Source organism: Muntiacus reevesi, chromosome 2, assembly GCF_963930625.1.
Source record: "Muntiacus reevesi chromosome 2, mMunRee1.1, whole genome shotgun sequence".
In the NCBI taxonomy this organism is placed as follows: Eukaryota; Metazoa; Chordata; class Mammalia; order Artiodactyla; family Cervidae; genus Muntiacus; species Muntiacus reevesi.
Window position 1 is genome coordinate 12,776,217 of NC_089250.1, and position 26,897 is coordinate 12,803,113.

The following is a 26,897-nucleotide window of genomic DNA, read 5'->3' on the forward strand; positions in this document are numbered from 1 at the left end:
CAGGGTCAAAGGCTGTGGTCCCAGCATCTCAGGCTCCCCCTGACCACTTTACAGAGAAATCTTCATTCCAGAGTTCACCTACACAGTGAAGTTAGTGATGAAAGCTGCAGCTGGAATCTGCATCTGAAACGTGACTTCCTGGTCCTCAGACCCTCTGTTGAGCATCCTACAGGCAACTGTGGTGAAGGCATAACGGGAGATGATGGTAGACTTCACCGAGAACTCCGTCATCAGGGGTTTGGTTTTCTGTTGGAATCAAAACACACAGTATGCTGTGCGCTCGAAACTATCACAACACTGTACAATCAACTATACTTCAATTTTTAAAAAGCACACACATAGCCCATACACATAGCCCACAAAAACATATTTGGGGGTAGGTGTGGTATTTTTTTTCTGCAAGAGAAAATCATCTTCAATTTGGGAGTCCTTGAATTTGTGATTATTTTCTTCTTTCTTTGTCTTGTCCTGAGTTTCTGTGATTTTCCCCTTCACTTGTAAGCAAACCACAGCTGAACAACAAGTGCATGACAGAGAAACAAATTGCTTAGCCCAGCTTTAAGAAATGAACCCAGTAGGGACGGATCAATGAGAGATTGGGATTAACATGCACATGAAAATGAAAGTGAAAGTCGCTCAGTCGTGTCTGACTCTTCGCGAACCCATGAACTCTTCTATTCAGTCCATGGAATTCTTCAGGCCAGAATACTGAAGTGGGTAGCCTTCCCCTTCTCCAGGGGGACCTTCCCAACCCAGGGATCGAATCCAGGTCTCCCGCATTGCAGGCAGATTCTTTACCAGCTGAGCCACCAGGGAAACCCAACATACACACACTACTATGTATAAAATAGGGATTCCCACTTGGCACTAGTGGTAAAGAACCTGCCTGCCAATGCAGGAGATCTGGGTTCGATCCTGGGGTCGGAAGATTCTCTTGGAGGAGGGCATGCAACCCACTCCAGTACTTTTGCCTAGAGAATCCCATGGACAGAGGAGCCTGGGGGGCTACCGCCCACGGGGTCACAAAGAGTCAGACACAACTCAGAGACTCAGCACACACACACATGTATAAAACAGATAATCAACAAGGACCTACTGAAGACTACAGGGAACTCTACTCAGTACTCTGTGATAATCTATATGGGAAAAGAATCTGAGAAAGAATGAACATGTGCATGTATATAACTGAATCACTTTGCTCTACACCTGTAACTAACACAACATTGTAAATCAACTATACTTCCAAAAAAAATTTTTTTTAACTAAAAAAAAAAGACACATGCAAATTTTCCAATTTAACAGAGTTAATTTTGCTTAAAGAATTTAATAAATTATTGGAATTTTATAAGTATGTGAAGCACATAACACTTTTATAAATTTTTGGATCACGTTTCTAGGATCACTGAATTGATCACAAGATCAGTGCATGCCTAAAGACATTCTCATACTTCCAAATTAATTTCAATATCCACTTAGAAAAACTATACTGTGGGGTTTTTCCATTCAGATGACAATCCCACTATTATACAATGAGAATCAATACAGAGCTCAAGAAAGTATTTGGGAAATTAGAACCCCAAAAAAGGAAAGTGTATGCTAAGTACATTTATCCCTAAAGCTTCTGATAAAGGGCAGTGGCTAGAAAGTGCAAATTTAAAAGCTGGTTAAAACTATTCACTATTCTCTGTGCATCCATAATACGTGTAAATGCTTCTATCTCATTGTACTATAATTTCAGCTAAGTGTCTTCATCACAAGCATTGAGTCAGGCCAGAGTAGGGGCGGGGTTGAAGACAGAGTTTTGGAGACTATTCATCTGGTGGCTGAACTTTAAGTAGAAAAAAAAAAATCTAACTGCATTTGAAAGATTGTCACCTAAAAAGAAAGGAAGTTCTCTCATTTGGTCTGAGAAGGAATTATTTCAAAACAATGGTTCTCAAGATGTGGTCCACAGATCAGCAACAACAGTATCACCCAGAAACTTTTGTTAAAATGCAGAAACTTTAACACATATATGTGGAATCTATAAAGAGGGTACTGACGAATCCATCCGCAGGGCAGGAATGGAGACGCAGACACAGAGAACAGACTTGTGGACACAGTGGGCAAAGAGGAAGGTGGGACGAATTGAGAGATTAATATTGACCTATATACTGTACAGGCTTCCCTGGTGGCTCAGCGGTAAAGAATCTGCCTGCCAATGCAGGAGACCCAGGAGAAGCAAGTTTGATCCCTGGGTTGGGAAGATCCCTTGGAGGAGGAAATGGCAGTCGACTCCAGTATTCTTGCCTGGAGAATCCCCATGGACAGAAGAGCCTGGTGGGCTAGAGTCCATAGGGTCCCAAAGAGTCAAACAGGACTGAAGCGACTCAGCATGCACATATACACTACCACGCGTGAAGCAGACAGCTAGCGGGAAGCTGCTGGACAGTACAGGATGCTCAGCTTGGTGCTCTGTGATGGCGAGAGGGGTGGGACGGGAGCGTGGGAGGAAGTCTCAAGAGGCGGGGATATATGTATACCTACAGCTGACTCACGTTCTTGTACAGCAGAAACTAACACTGTAAAGTAGTGATCCTCTGATTAAAATAGAAAAAATTTTAGAAAAAGAAATGTAGTTTCTCGGACTCCACCCCAAACTCACAGAGCAAGAATCTCAGGGGGCCAGTCCAGCAATCTATGCTTCAACATGCCCTCTAAGGGACTCTGCTGTTTGAGAAATACTTTTTAAAATTAATATAGCTAGATGACACTTCATGTATTTCTGCTATAGTTTTATATCTCTAAATTGAGAGGGCTTCCCAGGTGGTTCCGTAGTAAAGAAGTTGCCTGTCAAGAGGGAGACACGGGTTTGACCCCTGGGTCGGGAAGATCCCCTGAAGAAGGAAATGGCAACTCACTCCAGCATTCTTGCCTGGGAAATACCATGGACGGAGGAGCCTGGTGGGCTACAGTCCATGGGGTTGCAAAGAGTTGGATACAACCTAGCAACTAAACAACAATATAAATTGAGAGGGCTTGAATAAATCACCAAAATTACATCTTCTTTTGAGATCCAAGAATCTAAAGCAAAGCCAAAAGTAAGGAATAAAGCTTTGGATTTTAGGAAATCATTCCTGAAATCAGGAATAACTGATGACAAAATATTCTTTATGTACATCTGGTCTCTTTAGGACAAAATCTGTTGCATGACGCCATGGTGTCTGGAGAGAATTTGACACAACAGTAAAAACTGCACACCCTCTTTGTCTCTTTAGATGTTTGAGTTTACAACCCTGCTTTAATTGGGAGTTGCCCTTGAGCTGCATTTAGACATTGGGTTAATTATTCCAAACTGTACGCTCTGTCTGATCATGACGCATTTTACTGGTTTTGTTTTGGGAACTAGACTTCTGTATATTAGAAACACCCCTGAAATGAAGACGGTATAGTGTAAGCTGCAAAGACAAATATGAAGAAAAAGAAACTCAAGTCCAATCCAGTGACTTCACCAATTTAAGATCAGGATAAGGTACTTGCCCCCAGTCACAAAGGTGGGAGCTAAGAAATCTAGAGTAAAAAGAAATGAGCTATCAAACCATAAAAAGACATGGTAGAACCATAAATGCATATTCCTAAATGAAAGAAGTCCATATGAAAAGGCTACATACTGTATGACTCCAACCCTATAACGTTCTGGAAAGGGCAAAAGTACAACCATTGCAGGCAGGGGAAGTCTGTGAACAGTCGAGTCCAGGATTTCTAGGGCAGTGAAAATACTCAGTGTTGTTGTTCAGTTGCTAAGTCGTGTCCCAACTCTTTGTGACCCCGTGGATTATAGCCCACCAGTCTCCTCTGTCCATGGAACTCTCTAGGCAAGAATATTGGAATGGGGAGCCACTCCCTTCTCCAGGGAATCTTCCCAAGCCAGGGATCGAACTGTGGTCTCCTTCACTGCAGGTGGATTCTCTACCATCTGAGCCAACAGGGAATCTCAAATTCGTGTCCACTGAGTCAGCGATGCTATCTAACCATCTCATCCTCTGCCGCCCCCTTCTCCTTTGATATGATAATGATGGATGCATGCTGAGTCGTTTCAGTCGTTGTCCAAATCTTTGCGACCCTATGGACTAAAGCCCGCCAGGCTCCTCTGTCCTTGGGATCCTCCAGGCAAGAATACTGGAGTGGGTTGCCATGCCCTCCTCCAGGGGATCTTCCCAACCCAGGGATGGAACCTACATCTCCCTCGTCTCCTGTATTGGCAGGCGGGTTCTTCACCACTAGTGCCACTTGGAAAGCTCCAATGATGATGGATATATGTCATTAAACACTTGTTCAATCCCACAGAATGTACACCACCAAGAGTGAGCCCCAAGGTAAACTATAAACTTTGAGTGATTATGACAGGCCAATACCGGTTCATCTTTGGTTAAAAATGTCCCATTCTAGAGAATGATGTTGACGACAGCAGAGGTGAAGCCTGTGTCAGGGTAGGAGCATATAGGAAATCTGCACTTTTCTCTCAACTTTGGTTTAAACCTGAAACTGCTCTAAAAAACAAAGTCAAAGTCTTAATGATACTTTAAACAAAATCCAGCTTAAGAATCGGGAGTCCCTAACTTCCAATCCTGCCTCTTCTGTTAAAGGATTGCAGAAGCTGGCCAGTGAAGGCTTTCACAGTGGTCACTGTTAGACAGCCAGTAAAATACAAACTGCCAAAACACTGTAAATACAACGCTGATTTAAAAGTTACCTGTGATCCTCAGAGTTATCACCCCATCGAATCATGAATACTCCAGACACAGCAGGGAGCTGAATGCTTCCTGCACTGGTGTCATCTTCTGACATTTTCCCCCAAATTTTCTTATCAATTTATCACTTCTTTACATAAAAGTTGAGTACTAACATAGAAAAAAATCTTGTTAAGTTTATGTCTTTGATAAGCAGAGAGGACAGTTCTAGCATTCCAAACAAAGCTGAGCTTCATTTGTAGAGGGTCTCTGCCCTGTACTGTTTCTGACATAGCGAAAGATCGGCTACACTTGGTACCCTTGAGACTATCTTTGATGTCACGCTGATTTGTTCTCATTTATGAGATAATGATCAGTTAGAATTTCACTGCAACTAAAATGTGACAAAGCACAGTTCATGGCTCATGGCCCCAAGAGACAGGCTGAGAAAAGTTTCAAGAAACTATTTTAATGTTACTGCTCCTGCCTTGTTACTGGTTTCCCATAAGAGGCTCTGTGTTATTGATACGAACACCCCTTTTCTGGCTGTGATGGCACTGTCTGCTGAAAATCTATTAACATCAATTATGCACTCCTGTATCCCCATCCCCAAAAGCTTTGCCTCCCTTCCCTGCCCCTCTTGGACTGCAAACATGTGGAAAAAGAGGGCTTGTGATTTATGCTTTTTTTTTTTTTTCCCATGCACAGCTCTCAGCATGGAGGCAAAATCAAAACCAATTACAAAACTGAATTTTCTGAATCTCGAACAATTAAAGAAAAATCTATATCCCCCCAAGAGGAAATGGTAATAAGTAGTATTTAGTTAAGTTCAACTCTACATTCTAGGATGGATTGGGAAGAAATATTAATATACAATCTGTTCTCTCAAGGTGCAGTGGGAAGAAAGTGCAAAAAAATAGGCAGAAACACAGGAAGATATAAGGAGATATGTATATTTATTTATTGGCTAGAAGACTTTCCACAGTCCAGAAGGAAGAGAAAAACAGTGAAGACCGTAGGAGTAAGAAAAAGCTTTTAAAGAGATATAGAATTTGTATGGAGTGAAAGAGAACAAAAAGAAATTTTAGAAACATAAAAGACATAGAAACAAGAATAAACCAGAGCCCCTTCCTGGCATGAGAATACAGCAGTTCAGTTAGAGAGGAGGGCACGTGGGGTGAAGAATATTAGACAGGTTCGTAAAATCGTGAGGAGATGAACCACACCAAGGACAAGCACAGAACCTGGAATGGCAGAGGTTTACGAAAACGTCGTAGAAGAAAGGATATAAAACGATGGCCTCAACTTCTGCCAAAGCACAGTGCTTAAAAATCCAACATGCTTTCCATATTTGTATTCAGCTCAGTATTTTGTTTAGGGATGTGGGCAGAAACCAAGCCTTCCTGTGACATAATAATTTCTTCATTATTTTTTCCTACAAAAGCTAAACAGATGGAAAAGCGTTTTGAGGCAGGGAGAGTCTTAATTAGTCAGGGATCAGAGGTTTCCGTGTGACTCATGTGAGCCGTTTAAGATCAAGCCACACAGAAGACATCCCGAGTCACCCACAATGCCAGCTGGAAAGGTGACCGGGAGAGTCTGCCACGGGCCGTGCCAGAAGCCAGGCCACTTCCCAGAGGATTACCCTCCTGCTGTTTGATTCTGGGCTAACAATTCTTCCTCAACCACTAGAATAAATCATCTCAGAGGTGGAAGAGAAACTCAGAAACCACCGCATCCGCTCCCCTCACTTGATGGAGCTTGGCAGTTGGCTGGCTCCAAGTCCAGAGAGGAAACTGAAGTCGCTCAGCCGTTCTCGACTCTTCTCGACCCCATGGACCATAGCCCGATAGACTCCTCTGTCCATGGGATTCTCCAGGCAAGAATCCTGGAGCGGGTTGCCATTTCCTCCTCCAGGGGATCTTCCCAGCCCAGGGATCTAATCTGGGTCTCTAGCACTGCAGGCGGACTCTTTGCCGTCTGAGCCACAGGGAATCCCCAAGTCCAGAGATCTTAACTATTAATAAACCTCAGTGCTTCTTCTTTTTCTTTAATGCTTCTTTTTTTTTTTTTAATGCTTCTTCTTATCAAGAAAAAGTCCATGCTGCTATTACACGAAGCAGAAGACCCCCAGGCACGGCCCCTCCCTGAGGACTGTATTTACCACCTTGGGGAAATAATTTCCCCTCTGTAGACAGAGGGAGTCATCAGTTCTGAATCGCCTATTTGCAGTAACACATTCTATGGCGTGATATTTCATTATGTTTAGAGAGGAAGGCAATCGCAACCCACTCCAGTACTCTTGCCTGGAAAATCCCATGGACAGAGGAGCCTGGTGGGCTGCAGTCCATGGGGTCTCAAAGAGTCAGACACGACTGAGCGACTTCACTTTCACTTTTTACTTTCATGCATTGGAGAAGGAAATGGCAACCCACTCCAGTGTTCTTGCCTGGAGAATCCCAGGGACGGGGGAGCCTGGTGGGCTGCCGTCTATGGGGTCGCACAGAGTCGGACACGACTGAAGCGACTTAGCAGCAGCAGCAGCAGCAGAGAGGAAACACAATAGGCAATTATCACCTTTGTTCAGAAAAACAAAAAATTCTACAATCTCTTAAGATAAACCATGAAGGAACTCCCCTGGTGGTCTGGTGGTTAAGACTCTGAGCTTCCAGTACAGGGGGTATGGTTTCAGTCCCTGATCAGGGGACTAAGATCCTGTGTGCCCACATGAGTCGTTTAAAAACATAACCAACTCACTTTTTTGTGGTCAAAAAATTAAAAAAAAAATTTTTTTTTAAGATGACCCATGATGGCTAGTGTTGGGAGTAGGGAGACAGATACATACATTAGTAGCTCTCAGTGAAGTAACAGTACCAGAACCATGCTAACTGCTGAACTGACTGTATTTTCTTCTTTTATAAATCCCTTTTTTTTAACATCAAGAAAAATAGCAATGTTTTAATATTAGAAATACTACAGAAAAATTTAATTACTGAAAACTGGGATTGTAGTCAGTATACAAACATTAATATATAGGTCATTTTTATGGATTATAAAGTGCTTGTTACTACATTTTACTAGCAGTTTATACTGACATAGTTGCTGCTGTTGTTTAGTCACTAAACTGTGTCTGACTCTTTGCAACCCCATGGACTATAGCCCACTAGGCTCCTCTGTCCATGGGATTCTCCAGGCAAGAATACTGGAGTGGGTTGCCATCTCCTTCTCCAAGGGATCTTGCTGGCCCAGGGATCGAATCCACATTGCCTGCATTGCAGGCAGATTCTTACCACTTAGCCATCAGGGAAGCCCTATATTGACATTACCTTCTAAAGAAAAAAAGTGAATGTTTAGGCTGAGTGTAATTTTATTTTATTTTATTATTTTATTTTAGGCTGAGTGTAATTTTAAAGATTAATAAGACAGGGACTCCCCTGGTGGTCCAGTGGTTAAGAATTCACCTTCCAACATAGGGGATGTGGGTTCAATCCCTGGCTGGGGAACTAAGAGCCCATATGCCAAGGGGCAACTGAGCCTGTGTACTGCAGTGAAAGATCCCAGATGCCAACACAGCCAAATAAATACATATATTTTTAAAAAACTTAATACAACAGAAGAGGTAGGTTTCTGCTGAGTATGCTGTTGAGTTATGCTGGTGGCAGTAGGGGTGGGGTGGGTCCTTTGTATGTCCTTTCCATTTGTCTTCTGAGGTAGGGGTAGGGATTGTGTGCTTAATTCACAGGACATCAATTTTACACTGTTATATTATTTTCTATATTCTTGATGCTCTGGCCTTTGGGGATTTGATCTTGGAGGGGTTGCTCCTCCCCTCCCAGGGTCGGCTGATTCCTGGGGATAGCAAATGCCGCCCTGTGAGCACACCTTCAAGATACAACCAATCAGTAATAGCATCTCCCCATCCCAGTCACCTACCTTACCAAGCCCTTGCACACCAGCCAGTATTCCCCCTGCCCCAAATCACCCCACGGTCAGACTCTGGAGCCCAGAGCTTGCCAAAATTATTTCAGCTACCCAGTCCTACAATCCATGGGGTCACAAAGAGCTGGACACAACTGAGTGAATAAACCACCATCCAGTCCTAAGGTTACTCGGCACCCCTAACCTGACTCATCAGTTCCTTCCTGCATAAACCACAATAAAGGCTCTTGGCCAAGCTCTCCCCTCTGACCCTGCTGCCCCCAGTGACCTGGTGCTTCTCCACATGGCCCTGCATGCCACTCGTCCCTGGGGACCTGTGAGTGTAAACTTCCTCCTTCGTGATGGCCATTTCTGGGTCTGCGTGTCTCACCACATCTGCTCAAAACAAATCTTAGCTGCAAATTTTAGAATCTCTGCTACAAAGGGGATGCCAAGATGTGGCTCTGCCATTGGGAGGTTAAGGTATGACAGTGAATTATTCTAGGAAAATCAGGCCAGTAGTTGTTGAACACCAAGGAGACTCCGACAAAAAGATACTCCTGCTTTTCAAAAGGTAAACACTGTCAGTATCTGTGATAGCAGAAAGCTTTCTTAAAAGGGTATCTAATTAATTCAGAGTAAAATCAAAGCATGTCCCCAGGGGTCCATGAGCTGGGAGTGATAGGAAGATCCCAGCTGTTACCACCACATCCTCTTCACTAATCAGAGTAGAGAATGTTCACATTAGTGTGGCACAGCTAGAACGTGAAATGCAAGGAAACTTTGGGTAAACTAAGGCTACAGAGGCAGGCAGGAGCCAGATCACGGAGCGGGGGTGCGGTGGGAGGGTGGGCTTAGACGTCTTCAGAGTTAATCATACAGGTGACACAAAGTCACTGATTTTTTGCTTTCATTTTGGTCACTAAGTCGTGTCCAACTGTTTTCCGACCCCATAGCCTGTAGCCTGCCAGGCTCCTCTGTCCATGGAATTTTCCAGGCAGGAATACTGGAGTGGGTGGCCATTTCCTCTTCCAGGGGATGTTCCTGACCCAGGGGATCAAACCCAAGTCTCCTGCATTGGCAGTCGGCTTCTTCACCACTGAGCCATCAGGGAAGCCACAAAGCCACTGAAGACATTTGCAAAAGAGAGTGATGCACCAGAGTCATGCTGGAAAGATCATTCTGGTACTGTCTGGATGGGTAAATGAAGTCAACATTAACAAATTTGTATGGTACTTGTTAAAGAGAGGCTTTCTACATTCCTAGATTTCTAAAGAAAAATCTGAGTGATTATATGAAACAGTTAAAGTGTCAAGGAAATCTTTGTAACTACAAATGAAAATAAGAAAAGTAAACTTATTTATTACTCAGGAACTTAAAGCCTTTATAATGACAAATATTTCATAAACAAAGCTAATAGACAAATGACAGACTTAGAGAAGAGCTCTTCCAATTGAGAATACAGAGTATCCAAAATACATAGAGCTCTCCCACATACTGGGAAGTGCGGGCATGCACGCTAAGTTGTTTCAGTCGTGTCCGACTCTTTGTGATGCTATGGACTGTAGCCTGCTAGGCTCCTTCCTCTGTCCACAGGATTTCTCAGGCAAGAATACTGGAGTGGGTTGCCGTGCCCTCCTCCAGGGAATCTTCCCAACCCAGGATCGAACCCATGTCTCTTTGTCTCCTGCATTGGCAGATGGGTTCTTTACCACTAATGCCACTTGGGAAGCCCACACTGACAATCAGGAGATAAAAATCACAAAAGAAGGCTTCTCTGGTGGGGTAGCCATAAAGAATCCGCCTACCAATGCAGGAGACGTGGGTTCTATTCCTGGGCAGGAAGATCCCCTGGAGAAGGAAATGGCAACCCATTCCAGTATTCTTACCTGGGAAATCCCATGGACAGAGGAGCCTGGTGGGCTATGGTGCATGCAGCCGCAAAGAATTGGACATGACTTAGGGACTAAGCAACAGGAAAAATTTGAAAAGAAATCGCAATAGAAAAATGGCTACAGGACCTGAAAAACAATTCATGGAAGAACGACTCTGTATGGAGAAAAATCCAAACTCATAAGTCAGGGGAATACACACTGAAGGACTGATATCACTTTATATTTTAGAGACTGACAGATCAAAGAGAGTAATTCTATTGTTGCTGGCGGAAATGTGCATATTCGTCATTGCTGATAGAAATGGAATTAGGACAGAAAGTACTAGGAGTATTCAAAAACTAGTCTGACTACATCTATCAAAATTTTTTAAAATGCATGTGCACTTTGATCCAGCAACCCTCCTACTGAAAATCTTGGCCACAGCATTAAAAGCATCCACTTACTAGAAAAAGCAAAGAGGTTTTTGCAGCAGCATTTACAGAGGCCAAAAAATTGAAACCATACTGAAAGCTCAATAGTAGAATGCTTGATAAACGATGGTGTGCCAACGACATGGTATATTTTTCATCATCTAGAAGGGACAGATTCAGGCCAGGTGAGGCACTGTTGAGTGAAAATAATAAGAAACAAATACATTCAGGTGAGAAGGCAGTTGGGTGTAACAGTGACAGGCACAAACTCAGAAGCCAGACTGTTGGGACTCAAGACCCTTGTTCGATCACCTCTTATGGAAAATGTAACCTTGGATAAATGACTGTTTTCTTGTCTGTAAAATGTGTCTGTATTTGGCTGAGCTAGAACACAAGAGATACTCAGGATAACACCTGGCCTGTGGTCAGCATGCAGAGAACAGCAGTTGTATTTACATGGTCCCACTGTCTGATAGCATACATGAAAAATCTTAAACTTGCAAATGTATACAAAGGTCCCCACCTTCCTCTGCTGTTTTTTTTTTTTTCTCAGTGGTATTTATCTTCCCCATTCCTAACACATTTAACCATTTACTTATAGACTTTGCCTATCTCTGCCCCTCTTTAGAATTCAAGCTCTATGAAAGACAGTGTCTTGCCTGTTTGTCAATTGCTGGATTCCCAATGCCTTGAACAGTGCTGGGCAGACAGTGAGGACTCAACAAATCCTTGAATGAATGAATATGTGCATCTATGTCTTGCTGGGAGCAAGGGCTCCTCCCTTTTTTATGAGTTTTCACTGAAGAATTGATGCTTTTGAACTGTGGTGTTGGAGAAGACTCTTGAGAGTCCCTTGGACTGCAAGGAGATCCAACCAGTCAATCCTAAAGGAAATCAGTCCTGAATATTCATTGGAAGAACTGATGCTGAAGCTCCAATACTTTGGCCACCTGATGTGAAGAACTGACACATTGGAAAAGACCCTGATGCTGGGAAAGATTGAGGGCAGGAGGAGAAGGGGATGACAGAGGATGAGATGGTTGGATGGCATCACCGTCTTGATGAACATGAGTTTGAGCAAACTCCAGGAGTTGGTGATGGACAGGGAAGCCTGGAGTGCTGCAGTCCATGGGGTTGCAGAGTCAGATGTGACTGAGCAACTGAACTGAACTGAAGTATGGTTGATTTACAATGACATGCTAGTTTTAGCTGTTATACACACATATATCCACTCCTGTTTAGATTCTACTCCCATATAGATCATTACAGAGTATTGAGTAGAGTTCCTGTGCTATATTGCAGCAGTCTTTTTGGCACCAGGAACCCATTTCATGCAGACAATTCTTCATGAATCAGAAGGCTGAGGAATGGTTTCAGGATGATTCAAGTGCATTATATTTATTGTGCACTTTATTTCTATTATTATTACATTGGCTCCACGTCGGATCATCAGACATTAGATCCTAGAGGTTGGCGACCCCCTCAGAGTTCAGTACCCATCTCGTGGTCAAACCAACCAGGTACCAGGTGTGTAGGTGTCGCCTGGCCCTCTCTGTATCACTACCTGGGAACTGATCTGGAGGACAAGCTCCAATGGCGCTGCTCTGCCTTCCATTCTTACTGTAAGTCATAAATCATCTATTGTCTCTGGCCCAGGAGTCTCCTGTTTTGTGCCAGCATCCATGAAGTAGCAACAGACAAGTTTCCTGGCTTGTACATAGGGTAAAAATCTAGACTCTTCACAATTCTTTACCCATTTATGTTCACATATTGAAGGAGTCTTTGGGCCTATAAAAGAAAACAACAGTCTCAAAGTCCCTTGCTGAATCATCTAACTTCGGAGAAAACAAAACTGAACTTTAGATCCTGCCCTGATGCTCCAGGCTGGTTGTATCTATCTGGGACTTATCACCTCCTCTTCAGAAACCTTCCATCCCCTACGCCTGCCCAGAAGACTTATCACCCCCTGCCCAACTACAAATGCCATGTCAACTAAAGAATACCCAAAATATCCCGCCTGATTAACATTTCCCTTATCGCTTCCACAAACCTCCCTATAAATATGGAGCCTCCCTGACCCCTCTGGGCACTCAGCCTGGTTGTTAGGCCAACTATTGCCCCTCCTTGCCTGAATAAAGGTAACCTACTTCCGTTGAGGTCATCTCTCCTTCTTTTCTGCCTCAGCCCGAACTATACCTTACACATGTGTCTGTCTATGATTATGTGAACATGCAGCAAAATAGAAAAAGACTGAGGGTAATAAATCTGGGGAGGCAGGATCGAGAGGATGGGGGTGGGCAGGGAGGAGGAAGCCATGCAGAAAATGATGAGACTACAAAGTCCCGGTCCAAATAAAGGTGGGAATGATTGTGACGTTGGTCATGAGCAATTCAGCAGGAATTCAGACACCAGCCAGGAGCAGGGAGTAAACATCTTGGCTTTATGGCTTATCCCTGAGGGTGTGCAGAGGATTCTGTATCCTCAGAGCCTGAATGTGTGTCCCCATACTTGGATACATCACTGTACACACCGTGGGAAGGAAGGACTGAGGTCATTTCAAATAAACACTTAGAATCCTGAATGTTTCCCCAAGTTCCATCTGGGAGCCTGCAGCATACACCGAGAGCCTGGCCCAACTTCTATCACGCGAAGCTTCAATCTACAAATGGGAATTCTCTGCTTGCTTTCACTGTTTACTTCCTAACACCATCTTTATTTCTTGTGTAAGAACATTATTAAAAAAAAGGAAAGGTTCACTTAGGTGTTAGCTCTTTTATAAGAAGGTCTTTGAAAACTTCACACTTCATCCTTATACTTTTACTGGAATAATCAGGTCTCTTTTCAGAAAAACATCCACTTAAAGAAAAAGTTTATGAAAGAAAGGTTTATAAAAGCTATGCTGAGGACTTTGTGGTGGTCGACTGGATAAGATTCCATGATTCCAATGCAAGGGGTGAGAGTTCAATCCCTGGCCGGAGAACTAAGATCCCCCATGTTGTGAAGCCAAAAAAAAAAAAAAAAAAAGAACATGACAATATCATCATAATAAACATTTTTTTTAAAAACTATGCTGCTTCACATTCAATTTCTTCTACATGGCAACTTTAAGGTTTAAAGTAGTTGTGAGCATAGCTGTTACCTGGTTCCAAATACACAGACTTGTGAGGGGTACAGACTTTTAAGAGAATTTATGTGAATATACGTACCAGCCTTTGCAACAGCCTGACTTGCCTTGGGATCCTGAGTCCAACCTAGAAGGAAAAAAGAGACATGAACTACCACTGTGAGGTCATTTTCACATGAGTTAGTTACACGAAGAGGGTTAAGATCCACGAAGGCACACGAAGGGTTATCCACCACTTGAAAAGCAGTTTTGACTTTGAACCAGGAAGCACCCAGAACAAGGTTAGAATTCATGCTTCTCAGATCTGGCTGGCTGCTTAACCCACAATATCACACCACCTCCTCATCTGGGGGTTCTTACATCTGTTAGCGGAGCGGATGAAATGACCAGAACAGAGTTCATTAGAATATCTATATTTAGGGCCTTCCCTGGCCATCCAGTGGGCAAGACTTCACCTTCCAATGCAGGGAGCTGGGGTTCAATCCCGGGTCGGGGAGCTGGGTTCCACATGCCTCGCAGCCAAAAAAGCAAAACATTAGTCAGAGACGATACTGTAACAAATTCAACAGAGGCCTGAAAGATGGTCCACATCAAGAGAAAAAAAAAAAAAAAGAGTATCTGTATTCGGTTTCCATTTATTTTTGGCTTGAAAATCAACTCTTTGCAGTTGTGTCTGTTAATATGAGTAAACATGTCCACTTGCCTCTGATGGGTTCATTCATTCTGCTCAAAACCCCAGGAAGTTCTGGAGGCAAAACTGAACTTACCTTGAACTTTCTTACTGTGTTTTTTCTGGATGATTTGCTATACTTTCCCACAGGCAGAGGAGGGGCACGGGAAGGTGATAGCATCCTTAGTTTTAAAAATCATCTAATAATTAACCAGCCCCTCTGGACTCATATAGAAGTCCTAGCTGGTTGCCAACCACTTCTCAAGATAAATCACTGTTTAAAGAACAGAAGTGTGGACTCCACTGCTGTGAGTAATAAGTCGGCCTTCCTCGAGGGCAGTAAGACATTGTTGATCAAAACCTTGGAAAATGTGCTTAGACTTTACACAAACCATTTTTAGCAGCTTCGTAAGGTATAACTTACAAACGGTAAAATTTGTTCTTTTAATGTGCACAAAAACCTTGGAAAATATGCTCAGACTTTACACAAACCTTTTTTAACAGCTTCGTAAGGTATAACTTACAAACAATAAAATTCGCTCTTTCAACGTGCACAATTCAAGTTTTTAAAATATATTCACAGGGCTGGGCAAACCATCACAATCAATTTAGAACACTTTTATCCCCAGAGAAGCCCTGCTTTACCTGTCACTTCCAACTCCAGCCTTTCCCTGGCCCTAGGCACCTGTTAATCTACTCTGTCTCTATGGATTTACTCATCCTGGGCATTTCATATAAATGGAATCGTACAATATGTGGCCATTTTTTACTGGCCCTTTCCACTTAGCATAATCTTGTAGATTTATTAGCACTTCATTCTTTTTTTATGTCTGAATAACAGTCTATCATGTGGATACATCACATTGTGTTTATCCACTTCCCAGTTGTCAGACTCTAAGGTTATTTCCACCTTTTGGCTATTATTTATACTGTGGAACTTGCATGGATATTCACATAGATGTCTCTGTGCTTTTATTTCCTTTATAAGTGGAATTCCTGGGTTATATGGTAAATTTGACTTTTGAGAAATAGATACACCAGTTTGCAAAGTAGCTGCAACATTTTACATTCCCACCAGTATGCATGTCTTTTAATTTAGAAATCCTACTTTCAGAAAATATCAATTGGGGGTGGGGGGCGAATATCAACACACAAAAAATGAAAGCATGAAAAGACTTCTTTGCAACTTTAAAAATAATTGTTGATCCTTGTAAATAGCCTAACATATCCTTTAAAAATAGTTTGGTTAAATATATTATGATATAGTGATTAATCAGAATACATCTATTAAAAATAATGGTATGGACCTACATTTATTGACTTCAAATGTTAGTTTTACTGGACTTCTGAGCTGTTCACTAAATATTTCTCTAGCTGTCTGCCAGAAGGATTGCATTTCCTGGCCCCTGGTGGGAAGACAGAGCCACGTGACTGGTTCTGGCCAATAACTTATGAAGGTAAGTGGCCTCTGTCACTTCTCCACCAAGGACTCGATAGAAGGTATGAGATTCTCCAGAACTGCCTTTTCTCACCTGCACAGTAAGTAGTAACATTTGAGAGGTTGCTGCTCCATCAACCCCAAGGTCACACTTGCTCCACTGACACCCCAAGATGGATGTCATACAAGCAAGAAACAAACGTTGATCTAATTTATGGTTGCCAGGTAGTGGGGAGAAGGATGGAGAGGAGGGATGGTTAGGGCATTTGGGATGGACATGTACACACTGCTGTATTTAAAATGGATAACCAACAAGGACCTGCCGTATAGCACAGGGGACTCTGCTCAATGTCATGTGGCAGCCTGGATGGGAGGGGGATCTTGGGGGAGAAGGGATACGTGTGTATGTATGACTGAGTCCCTTTCTGACCACCTGAAACTGTTACAACATTGTTAATCGGCTATACTCCAAAACAAAATAAAAAGTTTTTTAAGAAAGAAATAAATGTCATTTAAAGCATTGCAGTTTGGGGGTTCTTACCCCAGTTCAGCCTGGCCTGTCCTCACTGATACAGTCAGACACACTTTGAATGATTAAATCAGATAACAAAATGCTATCTTTACCAATCTCATTTTTTAAGTATGTGTCTGTATGTGCAGAACGCACCCAAAATTTTAATGGCAATTACCTCTGAATGTCTGAATTTTTTTTCTTTAAACTCTTCCGTAGTACCTTTGTTTTGTATCACTTGCAAATAGAAAAAACAATAAAGATACTTCCATTCTGTAAACTAAAAATCTGGTTTAATCATGATCCTCTTCTGATCCCTTCTGAAAATAGACATGTGCTACTGTAAATTACAATTATAAGCCATCATAGAGTCTCCTATTCTACAGAACATGGAATAGGAAGAATTAGTATAAGATTTCAGTTGACATATGCTCTCATGCCAAATAAGAACCAGTCACTAGGAGGCTACTGGTTCCTATTTCTAAAGTGAGGTGGAATGATTTGAACGGTCCAAAGGAAACCAGAATCAGTGTCTTGGGCAAGGTCTCCCCCAGTTCTGCAGGTCCGTCTCAGGCCTCTCCCTTCCTAAAACTGTGGAATTCGTTGGGGACCACTTAAAATAACTAACCATGGTCAGAAGGGAAGCCAGGCCCTGCTCAGGTATTACGTTCACTGGTTGATCTAAAGTATTCTCTTTGAAGTCTCCTCCTTTGAAGAATAGGTTTTCCAAGAAAATAAACAAGCATTCAGGAGAACAAGAGAAGTTGGTTTTTCATTTTTGAGGTGGCTATCTGATATCTCAGGGGATCACCATGGCAACACTTGAGTCCACATTTAGACACAGACCAAACCAGAATCAAAACTTCCTGGTGCACAGAGATTCCTGGTGCCAGCTAGGATTAGAAGTGGAAATGACATTAATGTCATCTTCATTGTTTTTAATTAGGAATTCCTGGCCCGTTTTATTGTTTGAGAGCTTTCCTGTTCCCTAATAAGAACCTGGAAGCAGGGGTTAAGGACAGGTAACCGAATCCAGCTTAAAGTCAAGGAGGGTTCTGAAGAGTAACCTCAGAGCATGGGCCCCAAATCACAGACTTATGAGATGGCTCAGATAGGAATTTCTATTCCTTCCAAGCTGAGCTTACTTCTCCAGCGCCAGAACAGATGTCCAGACAACAGTATTTAATAAGAAGTATCAGCCACGATCTTTGCCATGAAGGACCATACTACCTAACTTCAAAGAAAATACACTCAGGAAAACTTACCAGATGAGGTAATTTTTATAAGTTACAAAGAAAACGGGGAAAAGGGATGCATTACACTCTCAAGTGACCACGAAAGGCTTTACGATGAAGGGATGGCTTGAAGTAGGTGTGTAGGATGTCGGTTGGAGTGGAATAAGAGGGGAAGACAAATTTAAAGAGAATCAAGTTCAATATGAGAACCAGGCTGAGAAATTGCTCATTATCTGCCTCTTCGACTCACATGGACCAAGCAGCATTCACTACCAGAACGTGCATGGGTGGCTGAAGACTGGCTTTGCACCAGGAATGTAGCAGTAACCCCACCAGAGCTGGGGGACTGGAATCTCCATCTATCCCACCATCAGATGGTCCAACTACAGGTGAAAAACAGCTTAATGTTCATCATCTGGATAAAAGAGATGGTATTTTCCCCCCAGGATCAATCACAGGGTTGGATCAGGATCAGGCGGGAAGAGAAAGCATTCCAGAAAGTCCACAGATGGGGAAGAGCGTGGGAAGGGAGGAGAGGAGTGAAACCTACTTCCACCCAGGATGAGGGGTATTGGAAATACGCACAATACACACATTCCCTTTAGGGATGGGTGCTTTCACGACCTGAGTCCATGAACAAGAGAGAGAAAGGCGTGGTTCAAGGGATGGGGTTCCCTCATTCCTCCCGAGCTCTGCCACCAGCCCTGTCACTCTAGGCTCCATCACAGAGCCAGGAGTGGCTGCACTGAGGCCAGGCTCAGCCACACACCCTCAAACGGCTGGAGACATGAGCGCCTAGTGGGCTCTGTGCCAGGAACTTATCTACCCGTTGGCCTGCACCTCCCGAGGACATTCTGAAGCCAAGACCAGGAACTCAGGAGTCAGCTGCCCCAGAGACTTGGCCAGGACCTGACGCTGACCCCAGGGCGACAGGCTGGACGGCACAGGAGATGTCGCCCATCACCTGGGCTGAGGACAGGTAGTCTTCCAAGAGCCCCATTCCGGGAATCCTCTATCACCCACACAAAAGTTCTCTTTCGGAGAAATAGGGCTGCGTGTTGTTCAGCTATGAGCCATGCGCCATGTGGGATGCTCATAACCTCAGCAATGGGAGAAGAAACTTCATCGGGGTATGGTGGGGGGTGGGGGCTGAAATTTCAAACAATTTCCAGGCAGCTGGGAAAATAATAACAAAATCCAAATCAACCAACTTTAGGGGAGACAGCCTGCTGCTTTCAATCTGTGAGAAACAAGGGACATGGACCTGGCTTGTGGGAAGATAATGAGGAGGTCGGGGGAGGACCCTCCCACCAGAAAAAAAAAGCTCAGGTCTCCATCCTATGGCTAACCAACCCTCTGTTCCTTAGATACTGAAAGCTTGCAGGGGGCTTCCCTGGTGGTCCAGGGGTTAAGACCTCTCCTTCCAAGGCAGGGGGTGTGGGTTCAACCCCTGATTGGGGAGCTGAGATCCCATGTGCCTCGTTGCCAAAAAACCAAAACATAAAACAGAAGCAATATGGTAATAAAGTCAATAAAAACTTTAAAAAGAGAAAGCTTGCAGGACTTCCAGCTGGATCTCTGACAGCATGTGGGCAGGGCTCCTTTACATTAGAGCATCCAGAACTTCGGGGGAGAGTGTGTTAGGAACAGAAGGTCACACAGGACTCATCCCTCAGCTCTCAGGACTCCCCCCTCTTCTCCCCAGCCCCGCCCCCAGAGAAATCAGACACAGCTAGTTCAGAAGTAAGCCAATCTCTGGAATCTCTCCCACAATATCCTTCTTCCCCATCCAGCCTTACGACTCCACTCAAACAATCACAGCCGTGCACACAAAGGAGATATGATTGAGAGCTCTGGAGCTCACAAGATCTTGCCTTGACTTTATTTTTCAAAGAATTAAAAAAAAAAAGTCTTGATTTTCTGTGTTTTCCCAAATGCAAAGTGGGAGATTATAAAAGTTAAAAGTGCAGAAATGCTAAGTTCGGGGACTTAGAAACAGATTACCATAATGAATGTGGTACCTGCAGCAGAGGCTACTTCACACACTATCTGTGTACCAGGAGATACAAGTTAAAGTTGTCCTTAAACAGACCATATTGAGTTGTAAATATGAAAGCGGTGCAGTCTTTGGAGGGGGCGCTGAGGGCCCAGCTTGGCATTCAGGGCACCTGGGTTCTAATTCAGGCTCTGAAATATCCCCTTGGGCACATCACTCCCCCTGGGGGGATTTGAAAGGTTCTTCTCCTGGAGAGGAAGCTTGCTGAGGCTTTCCTTGCAGTGGTAGGGATTCAACCAGGCTGTTCATAAATAATAAAAATAGCTAATGAGACCTGAGTGTTACTATATGTAAGTGCTTTGCCTGAATTAACTCATTTCATTCTCACAACAACCAGAAGAGCAGAGTGGGTTGATTATTTTTTATTTAATAGTTGATTATTACAAGAGAGTTCCAGAAAAACATCCATTTCCACTTTATTTACTATGCCAAAGCCTTTGACTCTGTGTATCACAATAAACTGTGGAAAATTCTGAAACAGATGGGAGTACCAGACCACCTGACCTGCCTCTTGAGAAATCTGTATGCAGGTCATGAAGCAACAGTTAGAACTGGACATGGAACAACAGACTGGTTCCAAATAGGAAAAGGAGTATGTCAAGGTTGTATATTGTCACCCTGCTTATTTAACTTATATGCAGAGTACATCATGAGAAACGCTGGGCTGGAAGAAGCACAAGCTGGAATCAACACTTGATCTTAGCCAAAAGGCCGAGAAGCAATACACAAGCTGGAATCAAGATTGCTGGGAGAAATATCAATAACCTCAGATATGCAGATGACACCACCCTTATGGCAGAAAGTGAAGAACTAAAAAGCCTCTTGATGAAAGTGAAAGAGGAGAGTGAAAAAGTTGGCTTAAAGCTCAACATTTAGAAAATTAAGATCATGGCATCTGGTTCTATCATTTCATGGCCAATAGATTGGGAGACAGTGGAGACAGTGGCTGACTTTATTTTGGGGGGCTCCAAAATCACTGCAGATGGTGATTGCAGCCATGAAATTAAAAGTCGCTTGCTCCTTGGAAGAAAAGTTATGACCAACCTAGAAAGCATATTAAAAAGCAGAGACATTGTTTTGTCAACAAAGGTCCATCTAGTCAAGGCTATGGTTTTTCCAGTGGTCATGAATGGATGGGAGAGTTGGACTATAAAGAAAGCTGAGCGCAGATGAATTGATGCTTTTGAACTGTGGTGTTGGAGAAGACTCTTGAGAGTCCCTTGGAACTGCAAGGAGATTCAAGCAGTCCATCCTAAAGGAAATCAGTCCTGGGTGTTCACTGGAAGGACTGATGTTGAAGCTGAAACTCCAATATTTTGGCTACCTGATGCGAAGAGCTGACTCATTGGAAAAGACCCTGATGCTGGTAGGGATTGAGGGCAGGAGGAGAAGGGGACGACAGAGGATGAGATGGTTGGATGACATCACCGACTCAATGGACATGAGTTTGGGTAAACTCCGGGAGTTGGTGACGGACAGGGAGGCCTGGCGTGCTGCGGTTCATGGGGTCGCAGAGTCGGACATGACTGAGCGGCTGAACTGAACTGAACTGATTATTACTTAGAAGCTGATGAAAGGTAAGCCTCAGGATCCCTAAGTGGCACAGTCCCTTAACAATGATGACATTGGGCTTCCTTAGTGGCTCAGTAGTAAAGAATCCGCCTGCCAGTGCAGGAGACACAGGTTTGATCCCTGATCCAGGAAAATCCCACAGGCCACAGGGCAACTACGCCGGTTCGCCACTACTGCTGAGCCTGCTCTCTGGAGTCCATGCTCTGCAGCAAGAGAAGCCACCGCAGTGAGAAGCCCTCGTACCATGCTAGAGAAAAGCCTGAGCAGCAGTGAAGACACAGAGGAGCCGAAAAAAAAAAATTACACACACACACACACAAAAGTCTGATTAAAAAAAAATTATTCTAAAATTAGGTTGCTTGTCAGTCTGTCAAAATGTGTCATTTGTTGTGATTTATCATTCTAAATGACTGTTCAAGGGCACTCAAAGCCAGTGCACTGGGACACCCTGAGGGATGGGATGGGGAGGGAGGTGGGAGGCGGTTCAGGATGGGAGGCACATGTACACCCATGGCTGATTCATGTCAGTGTATGGCAAAACCCACCATAATAAAGTAAAGCAATTAGCCTCCAATTAAAATAAATACGTTAATTAAAAAAAAACTGTTCATTTTAGCACAGAATTTTGTCCAGGCTTTGCCAATTCTATAAACTTGACTCCCCTCTCAAAAATTTAGATCCACTCCTGCCTAGGAGGTAGGAACCATTAACAATGCTATCTTATAGATGATGAAAGAGATCCAGAGATGATAAGTTACTTGCCCAAGTACACACAGCCAGCAAGCACTGGGATCCAGGTTTGAACCCAGGCAGCCTGATTCCACTTGGAATGCTGTTATCTAAATACTTTATCACTTCTTATAATTTTTACATGGAGCCCCTAGAAAACTTTCCGTGACACGCAATACTTGATAGCTACTATTATACTGTAAATTAAAAACTGTTTTTGCAATAATGGGAATGCAACTCCATCCTTATTTAAAGAAAGCATATCAATTTGAAAGCAGATTGATTTTATACAAGACATTTGCTTTAAAAAATTGCAGTTTATTTTATTTTTAAAAATTATTTATTTATGGTTGTGCTCGGGCTTCATTGCTGCACAAGCTTTTTTCTCTAGTTTCAGCAAGCAGGGGCTACTCTAATTGCGGTACACAGCCTTCTCATTGTATTGGCTTCTCTTGTGGTAGAGCATGGGCTCTGGGGAGTGCAGGTTTCACTAGTTTCAGCACATGGGCTCAGTAGTTGTAACTTTCAGGCTCTAGAGCACAGACTCAATAGTTGTGGCCCAAAGCATGTGGGATCTTCCCAGACCAGGGGTGGAACCCTCATCTCCTGCATTGGCAGGTGGGTACTTTACCACTGAGTCACCAGGGAAGATCAAGACTTGCTTTTTAATATTAATTTCCTGAAAGATGCTTTCAAAGCTGTATCAGTCTCAATGTGGTCCATGCATTGCCCGCATCAGGACCATCGGGGTCCCATCCAAACCTAGTGGATGGAAATTGATGGGAGTAAGGCTCAGGACTCTGAATTCTTAAAGAGCCCCTGAGTATCTTTCTGCAAGATGAAGTTTGAAAACCACTGCAGATAGTAGGTTTATTACACTATGGGTAATACTCTTTATAGATGAGCTGTGGGGGAAGAAAGGTCTTTAATCTAGCATATATTAGTAATATTAAAAAATATTATCAATCAAAGATAAGTAATAGGAATTATAAAGCAAGCTAACAGGCAAATTCGGGTACATTAAATTTCACAAATTCACTGACGTCTAAAAATTGTTTGTGCTCAGTTGCTCGGTCATGTCTGACTCTTCGCGATCCCATGGAGCTCAACAGGCTCCTCTGTCCATGGGATTCTCCAGGCAAGAATGCTGGAGTGGGTTGCCATTCTTACTATTTCCTACTCCAGGGATCGAACCCAAGTCTGCATCTCCTACTTTGGCAGGCAGATTCTTTACCATCTAGCCACTTGGAAAGCTCTGAAAGCTGTTCACCAAATACCACATGTGAAATTAAAATATGACAAATGAACCTGTTATGAAACACCAACAGAGTCAGGGACATAGAGAATAGACTGATGGTTGCCAAGGGGGAGGGGGGTGGGAGAGGGTTGGATTGGGAGTTTGGGGTTAGCAGATGCCAACTTTAGCTGTAGAATGGATACACAATGAGGTCTTACTGTACAGCACAGGGAACTATATTCAATATCCTGTGACAAATCATAATGGAAAAGAATACGGAAGAAGAATACGGGACTTCTTTGGCAGTCCAGAGGTTAAGACTGTGTTGCCAATGCAGGGGGTCTGGGTTCGAGGTGTGGCCAAAAGATTAAAAAAAAAAAAGTAAAACAAAACAAAAATAAGTCACAGTACAGTGACCCAAATCAAATTATATAATAAAAAAGAAGGTACATATATATAACTGAATCACTTTGCTATACCACAGAAACTAATACAACCGTAATTCAACTACAACATGATAAAAGCAAATTTTTAAAAAATGGTTCACATATAATTTTGAAGGCCATAATTATTGAGACCACAGCATTAACTGCATTGCCAGGCACTGTTCAAAGTATATTAATTAATCTTCAGAATCCTTTAATTAAGTAATCTAGTCACCCCCATCCTCGAGATGCGTAAATAGAGGCTCGTAGATGTCAATTAGGGCTTCCCAGGTGGTGCTAGTGATAAAGAAACTGCCTGACAATGCAGGAGACACAGGGTCGATCCCTGGGTCAGAGGGCAGGGCAACTTACTCCATTGCTCAAACCTGGAGAATCCCATCGACTGAGAAGCCTGGTGGTCTACGGTCCATAGGGTCACAGAGTTGGACATAACTGAAGTGACTTAGCACGCACACAGACATGAACTAACTCTCCAGTAAGTGCAGAGACAGGATTTAAACCCAGAAGTCTGGTTCTGGAGGCTGTGTTCTCAAGTCCTACATCTTATACACACAATTTTTTTTAAGAGGGTGGGGATAAAAAGGTAAACTCACAAATTTTCACAAAACTTTATATTCAGAGTTTTTTTTTCTGATTTAGTCATTTTCCAGAAGAATAAATAGTGCCTTGGGCTGATGACAGCATGAAATCACTAACATGGGCCAAACCCGTGTTCTTATAAGCAGGGAAGTTCAGTGTTAAGCCTACTTGGACTTGCAGATGTCAGAGCTTTAATCCCTCCTCTTAGCTCATAAACAGAATCTTTGTTTCAGTGCTTCCCACATCTTCTCCCTCCACCCCCTAAAAAGTTTTCGGATCATTACCCTAAATTCCTTCCCTCAGCATTTCAGCTGCCCAAGCCTAAGAGCAGGCTCCAACATCAAATGCTGACCATTCCCAATACTTTTAGATGTATTACCTACCCAACCCTCATCACTCTGCTTTTTCCCACTTTGTACAAAATTGGAGATTGAAGCACTCAGGACTGTGCTCAGCATCACAGAGCTGCAAAGTGCCTGAGTCAGGAATTGAGCCCTGATAGTGGGCATCAAGCCCCCGTCCTTAACCAAAACATTTACCATTTCATATACCACAGTATACGAGGCCCTTTAAACAACTAGCAGCTGGATTCTTACAAGTATGCTCAAGAGGAGGCCTGCTGTAAGGGACAGGGAAGGAAGGCACAGAGAGGCAGAGAGGAGCCTGTCCGGGCCACACAGCTATAAAGGGCAAAGGAGAGACCAGCCTTGCTCTCTGGATGCCAAGCTTGCACATTCCTCCTCTACCACACAGCCTCCTGGAATTTTTATGGGTTATTCCTCAAGGCAGTCCTACAAGAGAAGAATCGTTCCATTTTGTAGATAAGCACATCCTTAAGGCAGAGTTGACGTGAAAGTAACCATGGGATGTTTAGGCAGATTCTGTTTTCCAGATCTGCCTTCAAACCAAGGCGCTGGGAAAGGGGTCAGAAAGTATACCTGCTTATCTCTTCTTCTCTTCCTGCAAAAGCATGCTTTCAGCTAAACAATTTAAATACATGTGGGCAAACAGCACCAGGAGATGCAGAAATGCACCGTCTACGTTAATCAGGACAGAGCCCTTTCTCCCTATAAGGTCTATGCATTGATAACTGTGGGAACCTGTTTTATATTCTTTCAAGAGCCTTCCTATCCATCAGACATTGTATTTAGAGTTCATATTTGCAGGTTTCATTCACTTGTGAGGTTAAACCATTTAAAAAATCCTGGCAGATACACACAGTATTAACCAGGGGAACTGAGACCCTTTGGTTCTTCGTCTGCCGCCCATCATTTGGCCACCTTTAAGCTGCTAAAGCATTAACAGATGAAAATGATGTTCTCCCGGTTTTCAGGTGAGGAAAGCGGAGGCCACCAGTTTAGAACATTTCCTAGACGTGCTCTCTCTCTCTGGAACAACTGGAAACCAACAGCAACCTGCTAACACTCTACCCCACAGGCGCATCTGAAAGAACCTTGCAGTTAACTTAGGATTCTGGCTCAGAAATGAACAAAACCAGCAGAAACCCGCGCAGGTAACAGGAGCCAAGAGGTTTGGTTCCGCAGGACTTTGCAGTGCAAACACAATTCTGCAAGAAACTTCGTCAGCCAGACTCTCTCATGAGGGAACAGTAGATGGGGAAGCTCCCAAGCAGAAGGCTGGGGACGGACAGAAGGGGGGACGCTGTGCCAGGACATGGGGGTGATCCCACCCTCCCTCGCGTCCCCTCGCGTCCAGTAGCCTGTCCGGCAGCCACGTGCCCAAAGGCAGCGGTGGGAAGAGACTGCGGCCGGCGCCCGGGGCCCGCCTGGGGCCCCCTAGAACTCCACTTACTTGATCCGATGTGTCCCCCCAGTTCCTCGCCTCTTCCAGCAACCCGGCGCAGAGCGGCAGCGCAAAGCAGAGCCCGAGCAGCGCGAGCATGGTGAGGCCGGGCGGCTGCACCAGGACGCCGCGGGATGCGCGGATACAGCGCGGGACTCAGGGCTGCGCTCCGCGGTGCGGACGCGGGCGGCCGCGCCTCGCGCTCCGCCCCGGCCCCTGAGCCCTCAGGCCCCGCCCCCACGCCCATTCGGGTCCCGCCCCCCACTTCTTCCGACCCCGCCCCGCCCCTCCTGAGCGCTCCGGCCCCGCCCCCGCGTCCCGCCCCGCCCCCTGAGCCCTAAAGCCCCGCCCCCACGCCCATTCGGGTCCCGCCCCCCACTTCTTCCGACCCCGCCCCGCCCCGCCCCCTGAGCACTCCGGCCCCGCCCCCGCGTCCCGCCCCGCCCCCTGAGCGCTCAGGCTGCCCCTGAGCCCCTCCTGTGTCGCCCCCACGCCTATTCGGCCCCGCCCACGCGCCCCTCCGGCCCCTGCGTCCCGCCGGCCCCTGCACCCCTCCGGCTTTGCC

General features: G+C 44.2%; 1 protein-coding gene across 1 annotated transcript in view; it reads right to left on the minus strand.

Moving 5' to 3' along the window:
* ITIH5 (inter-alpha-trypsin inhibitor heavy chain 5) overlaps positions 1-26,553 on the minus strand; it is an 82,430-nt gene extending 55,877 nt beyond the window's left edge. The window contains exons 1-3 of the mRNA XM_065920960.1: positions 26,342-26,553; positions 14,139-14,183; positions 83-246 (exon numbers count right to left, since the gene is read on the minus strand). Coding sequence (XP_065777032.1) covers positions 83-246; positions 14,139-14,183; positions 26,342-26,431 — 299 coding nt within the window. The 5' untranslated portion in view covers positions 26,432-26,553. The remainder of the gene's footprint in view (positions 1-82; positions 247-14,138; positions 14,184-26,341) is intronic.
* Positions 26,554-26,897: the final 344 nt, after the last annotated feature.